The sequence below is a fragment of the Sceloporus occidentalis genome, unplaced genomic scaffold (assembly GCF_023333645.1).
Source record: "Sceloporus occidentalis isolate IW3139 unplaced genomic scaffold, rSceOcc1.0.p SCAF_100, whole genome shotgun sequence".
In the NCBI taxonomy this organism is placed as follows: domain Eukaryota; kingdom Metazoa; phylum Chordata; class Lepidosauria; order Squamata; family Phrynosomatidae; genus Sceloporus; species Sceloporus occidentalis.
This window is the reverse complement of record NW_028317080.1, coordinates 1,063,663-1,076,754: the sequence shown is the minus strand read 5'-3', so window position 1 is coordinate 1,076,754 and position 13,092 is coordinate 1,063,663. Positions and strand designations below refer to the sequence as shown.

Below are 13,092 nucleotides of genomic sequence, written 5' to 3'. Positions count from 1 at the left end.
TGGAGAGCGGGGCAGGGGCAGGGGCAGTCACCACTTCCCTACACCTGGTGATCAAAGGTTGCCCTGGAGGCCTGTTAATCAGCTGTGGTTCCTAGAGAATTCCCAGGGATGACCATTAGTCATGTGATCATTTATAGCCCCATATAATTCTGAATGAAAGAGGAGAAGCTTTTTGAAGACCGTTCCCTTGTAGAGAGGCTTACACTGTGTGATGGGTGTTTGACGACCCTCTTATGTTACGCTACCTTCGCAGCCTGCACCATGTTTCGCAAGAAAAAGAAGAAACGTCCGGAGATTTCGGCTCCTTTGAACTTCGAGCACAGGGTGCACACGTCGTTTGACCCCAAAGCGGGCAGGTTTGTGGGCCTCCCTCAGCAATGGCAGAATGTTCTGGACACCTTGAGACGCCCAAAACCAGTGGTGGACCCATCCAGGATCACCCAAGTGCAGCTCAAACCCATGAAAGTGAGTGCCATTTTCAGTATGCTAAGGGCTGTTGTTTGTAGAAATGTACCTTTATTCCACATCGCTTCACTTGTCAATGCTTAGAAGAGACATATTTTTTTGTGGAAAGACACAAACATTTAGAGCATTTGAGGTTGGTTCTGGGTTGGTGTTAGAAGTTGCACCCTGCCCCACTCAACATGCTAATAGTTTAAATTGGTAAATATATATTATATATATATATCTATAATGTGTGTGTCTGTATCTATATGAGGGAGAATGCATGGGTGAGTGTGCATGGTAACTCTTTCCCTATCATTATCCTTTAGCCCTTTCCCAATTTTGCAGCTGGCCCTTTAACCCTCCACTTAACCCTTTCCAATTCTTGTCGTACCTTAATTATTTCTCAAGTTTTTTTTCATTCTTTTACTCTTTATTGCTATTTTCGTTGGTATATTACCCCACCGACATCACCCGTCATCCCCTTAATCTCAGATATGCTCCAGATCAATGAGTGCCCTTTATATAACCTCGGTCTTTACGCTCTTTACAGACCGTCGTACGTGGAAGCACTGTTGGGTTGGAAGGCTACATCTCGGGCATACTAAATGACATCCAAAAACTTACAGTCACCAGCTCAAACACCCTGCGAGGAGAAAGCCCACCAGGTAGAAGAAGAGCTCAGTCACTGGGGGTTCTTGGAGAAGAAAAACCAAATAATGGCCACCTCGTTGTTAATGATCAGGAACCTTCTGACAGATATGGGAACTATGTAAACTGCAATGGCAGTTCCAAGGCAAGCAGAAGACAGACCATGTGGCCAGACTATAAGCCAGCAGGAGAACATAAATGCAAACCAAATGGGTCTGTCGTGAAAGCAAAATCTCTCGATCCTGGTGATTTTCATGACACAGAAGACCCTGTACCAGATCCCAAGCAGTCACCTGCTAGCCTGCCGGAGGAAAGGATGGACATGAGACCCTTTGAACAGGATTCGCCTACAAGTAGACCGTTATCCAACGAAATATTAACATCGTTGCAGGAAGAAGGCCCATTGCCAAAGCCAGCAGAAAGTACAGCACCATATAGACTGTTGCGAGGTGTTTTTGTGCCCTCGAGCAATGGTAGAAGTACAGAGGTGCCAATCCAAGCGCAGCGGATAAAGGTACCATTGTTTTTCTTGTTCCACCTACGCTTTCAGCGCTTGTGGGAATTCAGTTTCTCATGACAGTGTTTCAGTTTTCTCATCGCAGACAGGATACTTAAACCCGTCGTGTTGAGATTTTAAAAGAAATAACAGTAGAAGGATTGGTAATAATCAATCTGATTCGTATTAAAGAAGAAAACTATTTGTGACCAATCCAATATGAATTTAGTATATGAGTACGCATTACTCAGCATCTATTGTCTAACTAATGATCCTGTATTAAGACTGATTGCCCATAATGGAATGTATAACATATCTTACGGATAGATACGCGTTATGTTAGATAGAATAGGTGTTATTAATTGGTAATCTCACTTAAAAGCGATAATGACGTAATACCAAAAAAGTTCTGGGGGGAGGAAGAGTATGAACTGGAGGCAAGGCTGCGGAAAAGCTTCTTCCCTGTACTGTCTAAAGCTGGGGTTTATTCCGTAAAGGCAGGCAGGAAAGTTGTGGTTTCAACTGCCATACATTAGGAAGGGCCAACACTGTCAATCTTCTTATTGATGAAGGTCTGACTGGCCCTGAATAATGCATACTTCAAAGGGAGAGGAGACTCAAAAGAACTCCTAGTGATTTAATTGTGCATCATACAGGATTTGTCAAATTCCTCCTGAAGCAGATAGTAGTATAGTGCAGTTTAGAAGGTTGAAAAAAAGACTTCAGTCCATCAAGTTCAACCTTTCACACATACCCACTTCTAAAGTTGATCCAAAAGAAGGAAAAAAAAACCCTACTTGGGGCAATTGCCAGTTATGCCACAACAATTCCTTCTTGATTCCATAGCGGCAATCTGATGCTCATAGGGTTTGCTTTTCCTAACGTGTAGTACAGTCAAGGAGTCGAAATCACATCTCTCCCGAAGACTCTTCTGTCAACTCTCCCTTTATCGAAAACCATCTTTTTGAAAGTAAGCAGGTATCGAAGTACCTCTCGGGAGTATGTGTATCCCAGAAACACCGAATTAGGGTGCCAAGAACATGGATGACAAAAAAGAAAACCATCATGTAATGCTCCCGGGGCATATCCAAGCACTGACTTTAATGTATGTCCTTCCTTACATGAAAAAGAACACCTCGATAATGCATTGCAATTTTCAAATATAAATGGGAATATATTAAATATTGACTAATTGCCTGAAAGGCAGAGGAAAATGGATATCGGGTGATGCCTTTTTATTGGACCAACATAGAAAAAAGATTACATAGCCCTTGAGACTTCACAGGTGTCTTCTTCAGATTAAAGGTATGAGCCAGTTATAGCCAGTAGAGTTAAATGTACTTCGTCTTTTGCTTTGGTGGTAGTTCTTCCATCGACCAGATCCGGTTTCCAGCGTGCGTTCTGCATAGTTGTCTTGCAATTGATTGAAGATGATAAGAAAGACAGAAGACCTACTCAAAGAAGTAAAATATGTAGTAGGGTCCCACAAGTGTCGACTCTAGTACGGGCAGGCAGGCAGGTGTCACAAATCCTCCGTATTTCTGGGTCATTCTTTTCCAGTTCGGGCAAGTAAAGAAGGTTCCCTCTGCACAAACTATTTCTACACTCGATGATTGCTATAGATGGTGTAGAAGAAAAGCATGTACAAGGGGACGTTTATGACCTTGTTTTTTTTTTTTTTAAAGTAGTGTCTCTGCCGACAAGGGATATCAATCAACTTGCTGGCTTTGCAAGCCCATACAGCTTTGCAAATCTGTCGCTGACGCCTATTACATTTACTGATTTATATCTGCAGCGTGTGCTTTTTTTTTTTTTTTTTGGCTATTGTAATTGTTTTGTAATTATTTTATTAGATCTTTATTAAGTTATTTAAACATAAAAAGCATAAGAATTGACAAATATAGAATAGTAAGACAATCAAGCTAAAAAACCGCTGTGGAAACACGAGCGAGAGAGAAGCCGTGATATAGCAAAAAAAAACATTCTGTCTTAGCCACATTTTATGTTAGTATATACTTTATAATTTATAATGTGTTTTACGTATTACTATCAAGTTCCTGTTATTTAGAAACACCATAAAAAGAAGAAAAATATTAAACAAACGCCCTAAATTGACCGACCCAAATGTGACCCAGGGAACCTAGGGGTCGCTCAGCCCGCGTAGCTGTTCTGGAAGGGTTAAACCTAATGAAAATAAGAGATTTAAAAGTTGAAATTATGGAGACATTTTTTTTAATTGAAGCCTTGATCTGCATGTCGGTGTGATAGAAGCAGCGTTACCGGCTACATTTCCCGCCCCAAGGTTATTTCTCACCCCATCCTGGGTCCGCTCAGCAACAAGCAGTTGCTTAACAACACAGGATAGAGAACGTAATGGGGAGGAATAATCGCGCATACACAGAGCGGTGCAATACGACGACTTCATCTATTGTAAATACACAAAGTACATTTTTAGCTATCTTGTTTAGCCGAGGACACCGTCACGTGGGTTTATTGGTGTATCGATCTGCAGAATATGGCGAGTGACTGATTGCCTTCAACACCAGATAATACATTAGTTGTATGTGATTTAATTTTGTATATCTACGTGATCGTAAGTAACTCGTGACCCAACAGGACACTTAATGAGCAATGTAGTTAATTTGTCTCTGTAATTACAGTAATAGCTGCCATCGTCGGCATTCTAAATATGATTTAATTACTGTTCCGGCACTTAGACTTAAAAATGAAACTTATTCACGATATGGTTCTGCTCTAGCACTGGGAAGCCACACACGTGTTTCAATTCTAAGTATACGTTAGGTAAACGTCAGAGCTTATAGTATAAATGTGTTTATTAAAACTATCTATTTGTACTTTTTGTTTGGTAATCGTGTAGCTGTGTTTTGAAGATATTATATGGCATAAAAACGTACTTCCCAAAAGCTGAGATCTATTCCTGCATGAATTTTCTCGCCTGAAGTCCTCTGGCTTCGCCATCGATGGTCAACAACCAGCAGCTTAGCAATAGAGAAAATATAACTTAAAGGGGAGGGATGCTTTCTCCACGGAATATAAAGAATTACATTTTTAGTGTGTGTGTGTGTGTACATATATATATATATATATATAGTAGAGGTTGTAGCCGTATTAGTCCAGTGGTGTCGATATCAAATAACAGATGGAATAAGTATCTTGTGATAATACCTTTTTTTAATTGGACTAAAAAAGGTATTATCACTTATTCCGTCTGTTATTTGATATATGTGTGTGTGTGTGTATGTGTATATATATATATATATAATAGTACACAGCTACATTTTGTAACAAATATATTTTCATATATATACCTCCCCTTTTTTAACTAGATTTCAACCACTTTTACGCACGTTGATTGTCGAAATTGACTGAGTTTAATATTTGTAAAATTTAGGAAAACAATGTTAGTTTTTTTATATATATATATAAATATTGGGTTCTGAACACCGTTCACTGTTTATTTGTTCTAGATAGAAGCATTTCAGCGCCCTCCGCAGTCAGTACGTGGCGTTTTAGTCAAAGCATCTTCTCTACCCCCTGATAACATATCATCGGATTACACCAGGGTGGTTTCAGGAACCCCAGCGGGACAGATATCTCCTCTTCGACCCTGCAGACCCTCTCCAGCGGGCTCCCCGCGTAGCCGACCCATCCAAACCAGCTCCACCAACCTTCACCTTTGTCAGGACTCCTTAAGCAAAAACCAGGACGGGGCTGTGGTCACGCATGAGCAGTTCAAAACTGCCCTCAGGATGGTGGTGGATAAGGGAGATCCACGATTATTAATAGAGGATTATGTGAAAATAGGAGAAGGGTCAACCGGGGTGGTTTGCATTGCTCGAGAGAAGCACAGTGGACGCCAGGTGGCAGTGAAAATGATGGACCTCAGAAAACAGCAGAGGAGAGAGCTTTTGTTTAATGAGGTGAGTGCCCCGTCTTTTTATTTATTGTTTTATATAGCGCCATCATATTCCGTAGCGCACTGCAATGGGTACTTTCTTTCTATACTTCGCACTGGTTACTTTGATCAGGGCCTTGAATCAAATCCGATGATATTGCGAATCTTGCGTTGATACATTTTCGAAACAAACCGGTCATATTTGTCTTATGCCAAGTACTATTTCAGCAATACTCAACGCTCAATGGGTTTAGGGAGACCTCAAACCAAACCAGTAATCTGCAGGCTTCTCTGTGCAGTGAGTGACCCTGACCAGCAGAGGGAGCTGTTATCTGAAAACTACATGGATCGCTTTGCTTATTGCACTGTCAGCATATTAATGTGCATTGTGTCAGCTGCCAGCTCATCCCTGTGTTAAAATATTTTTCTTTAAATAAATTCCTAAGGGAAATGTCGCTGCTATCCTTACGATCCTTCTCTCTGTGGTGGGCTAACCTGGGGGGCATCTGTTCAAATTCTCTGCTAGTGGCGATGGGAGCTCCGTGGGGTCACAATAGTCAGAATTGTCAACCCTATTATCATCTTAGGGTCTAAGGTTACCGTCGCAGACCAGCACGTTAACCCCTCAAGGTGCCAAATTTGAAATGTTGAGGAGAGTGGTGATACGTTAGTCTCTTAACTACCCTACAATTTTATGCCAGACAGCTTCAGGTTTAAGAAACCCCTATTCTTCTTCCTGCAAGCATTTTTCCTTAACTTCTCCCTCTAAGGATCAGCACAGCTTGGTTTGTCACAACTCCCTGAATTGAGGACCATGATTCACATTTTGTCCATGAGATTGACAGTGGCAGATGGAGTAGCCAAATATTGACTGTTTGGGGCATCTTATGCTTTTAAGTATGTCAGAGGCATGGGTGTCCGCAGGAGTGCTCCTGGGGATGGGGGCAAAATATTCTCCGCACCTTTCCCCTCCCTAACCCCAATACCTCCTTACTTTCTACCCATTGCCTACCTTTGTTGACTCAGGAGAGGGGTTTCCTGATGAAAGACAGACAAATGTTAATTACCCATTACTAGGAAAAATGATATGACCACGGTAGTAGTAGCTAAAGGTCCGCCATGAACCTGCTCAACATGAGAACTTTAATTTACAAGAGCTGAGGTGGTAAAGATTAGCCACAATTTCTATGGAGTTCAGCCAGTGATGGCTGACTGTATATAATGGGAGCTGCAGTTAGTGTGTAGCATAGACCACCACAACCCCAGTCTTTAATTCCCATGTTTACTCAGCCATATGGCTTCTGAATATTATTGTAGCTGTTTGTACAGTAGACTTCGTGTAGCCCCCAATCTACAGTTACAGCTACTATTCCTGTAATAGTCAACTAGTAATGTTGTTGCTCGATACCATGGGAGTTGGAATCAGGAAAAGTTAATGTTGTGTAGCTCTGTGATGCACAGCAAACAGTATGAGGTACTACAAAAGGATGATTGTTAAGAGTTTAGTAAAAAAGGGACCAAAGTCTTGGTACTAAAATAGGATGCTTGGTTGTTTTTGTAGAAGACTCAACAGCTGGAGTATTAACTAAGCCTAGCTGTAATACATGTTTGAATTAAACTACCTTGTGTCTGCAGCATGCAAACTGTGTCTATGCACAGGAAAACAAATAAAGGCTCCAGGCACTCAAGGGTTCCAGCTGAGGCAGATTTATTAAAGGAAGACAGCAACAACGTTTCGACCCCACAATGAGGTCTTTATCAAGTTCATGGCCAAAAAAACTTCCATTAATATCTCCTGTACACCCTGGTCTGCCCTTTGACAATAGAAGCTGGCATAGCTGGCACAGCTGGCACAGACACAATGTAACGACCCAGACAGTCTCCCCTCCCTTCAGATTGGGTAACTAACAGTCTGAGCTCAACTATGCACAGTCTATTCCTGTGTGTGGTTTAAGGGAGTGTAGTTAACCTCTTCAATGCTGAAGTGCAACTTTGATATGTATTTGTGGTTAACCTCTGCCGGTGTTCTCTGTGTGTAGATATCCTCTATCTTTGTGTGTGTATTTAACCCATCCAATTATGGAGTGCAAAGCTTTGTGAATTTGATGGCATAATGTGATGCCGTGCCAAATTGATGGGTGTGTGCGTGGCACTATGGCTGCAAGGTGCTCTCCAAGGCGATTGGCAAGTCTACATGTATGACATTTCTGTTTATCGTAACAAGTATCAATCCACATTAACTTTTATGCATAGCCGCCAACAGTCCTGAACAGTCCTGGCATAGTCTTTATAACTAGATCTATGTGTTAAATGTCCACTGTATACAGTTTTTTGGGGGACTTGCGGCACCTTTTCATGTGTACGGGCATGAAGACAGGATTCCATGTGACATCGCTGCAATGTCCATAGAAGATTTGTCCTAGGTGCACGGACCATGGGAAAGCTGGCAAGAAGACGGGGCATTCCCCGTGCTGATCACTTATTAAGATTCTTTTTATTACTGGCTGGGCATGTCACCCCCCCGGCCACCAGGCAAAAACCCTATGGGGCAAGCGTAAGATTCTAAACAATCACTCGTGTTAGGAGTCCTAGAACAATGCATAGACATGATGGCTGTAAATCTGTATAACCCAACCCAACATTAAAAAGTCATACTGTGAGGGTAGATGGTTGTCGGTGATGGATTTAGTTATGGTTATTGTACATTCCCTGTTTAACGGAACACCGTGTCCTCTGTATGCTACACAGGTTGTGATCATGAGGGATTATCAGCATCCAAATGTAGTGGAAATGTACAAGAGCTATCTGGTGGGAGATGAGCTGTGGGTCCTGATGGAGTTTGTCCAAGGAGGTGCGCTTACTGATATCGTATCACAAACCAGGTACGTGGGAGGAAAAAAGACCCCCAAACATAATGCATTATGAGATGTTCTGTATATTTGATGGTTTGGTTTGCAAAGGGCAAACACTGTACAAAGAGTAACTTTTTGTTGATATCCTATGCTTTTTTATGCCATGAAAGCAGCGCAAACAGGTTTTACACTTATGAATATGTTATGATTTCCTCTTTGAAAAGTTGGAACCGAAAGAATTCCATACACGAAATACACTTACAGTGGCAAGAAAAAGTAAATGAACCCTTTAAAATTCCCTTATTTTCTGAATTAATTGTTCACAAAATGTGATCTGATCTACACTAAGTCACAAGTATAGACAAACTCAATGTGCTTAAGCTAACAACACACAAATGATGATAATCTTTCATGTATTTATTGAATGCACCCATTAAACATTCACAGCGCTGGTGGAAAAAGTGGGTTCTAGGGGTTCACATACTTTTTCTAACCCATACTGTGAATGTTTGAATGATGTATTCAACAGGGGCTTACCTAGAAACCACAGGGCCCTGGTGTGGAAATTAGGGCTGGTCTGAGCCATCATTGCCCCTCAAACAACTTGTCTCTGCTTTCCTTGCACCTTGCACCCTTCAAACTTATCCTCTGGCACACATATGTAAACACACTTACACAAATGACACACACTTATTCATACTCACTAACACATTCATTCTAACACACACTCCATCTTACCCCACTTACACATCCATGTTCACACACATACAATTACACATCCACACACACACACACACACACACACACACACGCACTGCTCCTGCAGCTTGCTGTCCAGCAGCCCCTTTTTTTTTTACCGTGGGGTCACGTGACATAAGGTGACCCGTTATGTTATGCCTCCCAGTGCCGGTTCAAAATAATTTAGACAGGGCTCGTTCTAAACAATTTTGAACCGGTACGGGGGAAACAGGAACAAGGTGTCTCAGGTGTCATACCCAGCCCACTGTAGTTATGCCGCTGGTATGCAATATGTACAAGAACAACACAATAATTTGTATGTTATTAGTTACAACAGATTGTGTTTGTTCATTGTTGTAAATTAGATGAATGCTGGTAATTCTAAAGGGCTCACTTACCTTTTCTTGCCACTGAATATAATAGAGTTTGTACATTACAATAATCTCCTCTCTTTTCTTTCTCTCTCCTCTCTCTCTCTCTCTCTCTCCCTCCCCTCTCTCTCTCCCTCCCCCCTCTCTCTCCCCCCCCCCCCTCTCTCTCCCCTCTCTCTCTCTCTCTCTCTCTCTCCCCTCTCTCTCTCTCCCCCCCTCTCTCCCCCCCTCTCCCCCCCCCCCCCTCTCTCTCTCTCTCTCTCTCTCTCTCTCCCCCTCTCTCTCTCTCTCTCCCCCCCTCTCTCTCTCCCCCCCCCTCTCTCCCCCTCTCTCCCCCTCTCTCTCTATCTCCCCCTCTCTCTATCTCTCTCTCCCCCCTCTCTCTCTCTATCTCTCTCTCCCCACCTCTCTCTCCCCCTCTCTCTCTCATCTCTCTCATCTCTCACTCTCACTCTCTCTCTCATAATGCTACTTTCAAAGTGTACATATGCAAAGAGCTGTGGCACCAACAGCCAAATATAAATAGAAGTTTATCAGGTTTGGCAACCGACGTAAAGATTAGGAAAGATTTTGTAATCCTAAATCCTTAATTCTAACTTTTTAGGTTAAATGAGGAGCAAATTGCCACAGTTTGTAAATCTGTTCTCCAAGCACTTGAATATCTTCACTCCCAGGGTGTGATTCACAGGGACATCAAGAGTGACTCAATTCTTCTTACCTTAGATGGACGCGTGAGTTTCTTTTATTTTTTTTTTCCCCAACCCCAACTTCTATTGCTCAGATTACTTCCGTCAATTTTTTAAATTCTAATCCACTATTCCATGGCCAATATAGCTGAATACTGTAGCATATTATTCTCAGCCCACCTCTTCTTTCAGAATAGCACCCAAAGCCATTGCCTTACTTCAACGCAGCTGGTTTTTTCTAAAGAAAAGTCTGATTTGTAGGTGAAATATCTAGCAGGAGGAACAAAGCCGAGCTTTGTTTTTTCAGATGATATTTTTTTTATATTGGGCTCTCTGAGACTCCGAGTCTTATATTGGGCACCTGGAAGGCGTTAGCACTGCAAAGCGCTGTCTGGCATTTGGAAATCTTTCTAGGTTGGGGTAAAATGATGTCATATTAGTCCAGAATCAAAAAAGGAAGCTGCCCCCCTCATTCTCACATAGCTTCGTAAAATATTCAGCCCTCATTTTAGTACACGGATTTATGTGCGTTTTGAGATATCGCCACGTTCATTCGTAAAATTGGTTGTTATTGAGCTATATTTTGTAACCATCTTTTGATGCTCTTGGACGATATATTTGAATACATTTCAATAAATCTGATCCTGATGTTTGGAAACGGTTTTTGTTTTGTAGGTAAAACTTTCTGATTTTGGATTTTGTGCACAAATAAGCAAAGATGTTCCAAAGAGAAAATCACTAGTGGGTACACCGTATTGGATGGCTCCAGAGGTCATTATGAGGTCTTCATATGGAACGGAGGTAACCTAATTATGATAGAGCATAGTGTCTTGTGACAAAATCGTGCTTTTAATTTTAATTATAATCTAAATACATTATGTTCTGCACGATGCACACAGTGCTGTGGAATCTGATTTGATAAAAACAATAATAATGCAAATTAAGTTGATTGTCCTACCGTCTTAAGTAATAGTATGGAGGTAGGTTGGTCCTTGGCGTCAGACCTCTCTGTGTTTCATGTTACTGCAGGTGGATATCTGGTCTCTGGGTATTATGGTGATCGAGATGGTAGATGGTGAACCGCCATATTTCAGTGATTCTCCTGTGCAGGCTATGAGAAAGCTGAGGGACAGCTCTCCCCCCAAACTTCGGAACTCTCATAAAGTAAGTGAGTCGCACTTGGGGTGTTATTGACAAAAGCGTCTACCTGCTCTTTAAACAAACAAGCGTTGCGTATCTTAAAAATAAATTTTGCATCCCTCATCTGAAATTCTAAAGCCATTAGTCCACTTTAATCATCTAAAAGGGCTGACTACTTGAAAGTGTCACAGAAAATTGTACACTTTGGTCTTAAGGGGAGCTGACTTGTGGAATATGTCACTGTCACATAATGTGCTTTTGTGAATGTTGTCTGTTACAATTCACACTACAGGCTACAGATTCTACAATTATTCTTTTGGTATTCATTACTTGTATTGCCTCTCCAGGCTTCGCCAATTCTGAGAGATTTCTTGGAACGGATGTTGGTTAGGGAAGTATCGGAGAGAGCTACAGCCCAGGAACTCTTGGATCATCTTTTCTTATTGCAAAGTGGCCTCCCAGAATGCATGGTCCCTCTAATCCAGAAATATCACAAAAGAAACGTTACCTGCTAATATCGGGGGACCGATCGGTGAATCTGAACAACTACGAAACAACTCTATTGCATTTTTCAAACTAAAAAGCTATAAGGGATGTACTATCCTTTGACGGATTCTCTACCCTGTGGCATGGGACAATGACAAACTGACTTGCTAGAATATCCTAATTGTACAGGGATGACGCATAACTGAGAAACCGTGGTTTCAAATAACAAATAAGCTACTTGAAGCTTCGAGAGCTAGAATCCACCTGCCTTTTAACAGGGTTTAATGTGATTGTTTACAGAAGTTAAGCTCATCGCTGCTAGAGGCTCCAGAAATGCAGTGCTGGTAGTTCTGGCAGTAGATGGGTGATTTCTTTTCCTTAAAGTCTTTTGACACAAGCAGGAGCAAATTATTATTGTGCTGTTGCATTTCTGCACATGGCCAGCAGAGGGAGCTGGTGACACCAGAAAACCCATTGACAATCTTGACTTTTTTAACCCTTGGCTGCTGTTTGGGTGCTTTAACAAACCAGTGCTTTATAGGTTTAAACTAACTTTGTTTCTAAGGCTTAAAGTTAGCAGGATACAGGTAAGCTGCGCAGTAGGACTCCGGTCGCACTCCAGAAATCCAGTCATGTTGGGTGTTGGTTAAAATAATTGTTAAAGTTAAGTGTTTTATAAAAAGAGTGTCTATCCATCTGTTTTTTAAAATGTGTACAACAGTACACAGTGAATAGAGTATGACAAATAATGCAAAATCAATGAGGTGTGTGTTTAAATAATGTTGTGAATGTTAGAAACTGTACACAATATATTAGTGCAATTCTCTAAAGCTAAAATACGCCTCGTTTGTTTTGCAGAATGTGGCTGAATTTAAATGAGTTTGAGTTAGTAATTTGATTAGTTCCGTTTGATTCTTATTGATGACTCCAAGAATACCAAATAGCTACCCAAATTTGTAGCCATCTGTTTTCACATGGACTCTCCCGCTCGTCTCCTTTATAATGTTATCTGGCCGACTGGCAGAATGTAGAATATCATAGAACAGCTGACAAATTCTTTATTTTACTGTTCAATGTAACCTGCTCTGCTGTCAAACATAAACTGTTTGTGTACAAACGCCAAGCACTTTGAACAGAATTGTTTTAATAAAAACTTTTGATGGTCTATCCCAGCCGGTTCCATTTGATGGCTGTATTCATTTGTTTAGAATCAGCGTCTCCAGTTCTTTTGCCAGATATCTGCTATCAGGCAGACATTAGCCAGAAATGGCTTTTTATAAATCTACATTAACATTCGTACACAGGAAACCAG

The 13,092-nt window shown here is 41.4% G+C and overlaps 1 protein-coding gene across 1 annotated transcript; it reads left to right on the top strand.

Annotated features, from left to right (window-relative positions):
- Positions 1-261: 261 nt before the first annotated feature.
- Positions 262-11,809, top strand: LOC149284032 (serine/threonine-protein kinase PAK 6-like). The gene is made up of 9 exons (XM_089497187.1): positions 262-465; positions 998-1,582; positions 3,496-3,523; positions 5,087-5,532; positions 8,256-8,389; positions 10,073-10,199; positions 10,830-10,955; positions 11,184-11,318; positions 11,642-11,809. Exons 1-9 carry the CDS (start codon positions 262-264, stop codon positions 11,807-11,809), a joined length of 1,953 nt encoding a protein of 650 aa, XP_089353313.1.
- The last annotated feature ends 1,283 nt before the right edge of the window (positions 11,810-13,092 follow it).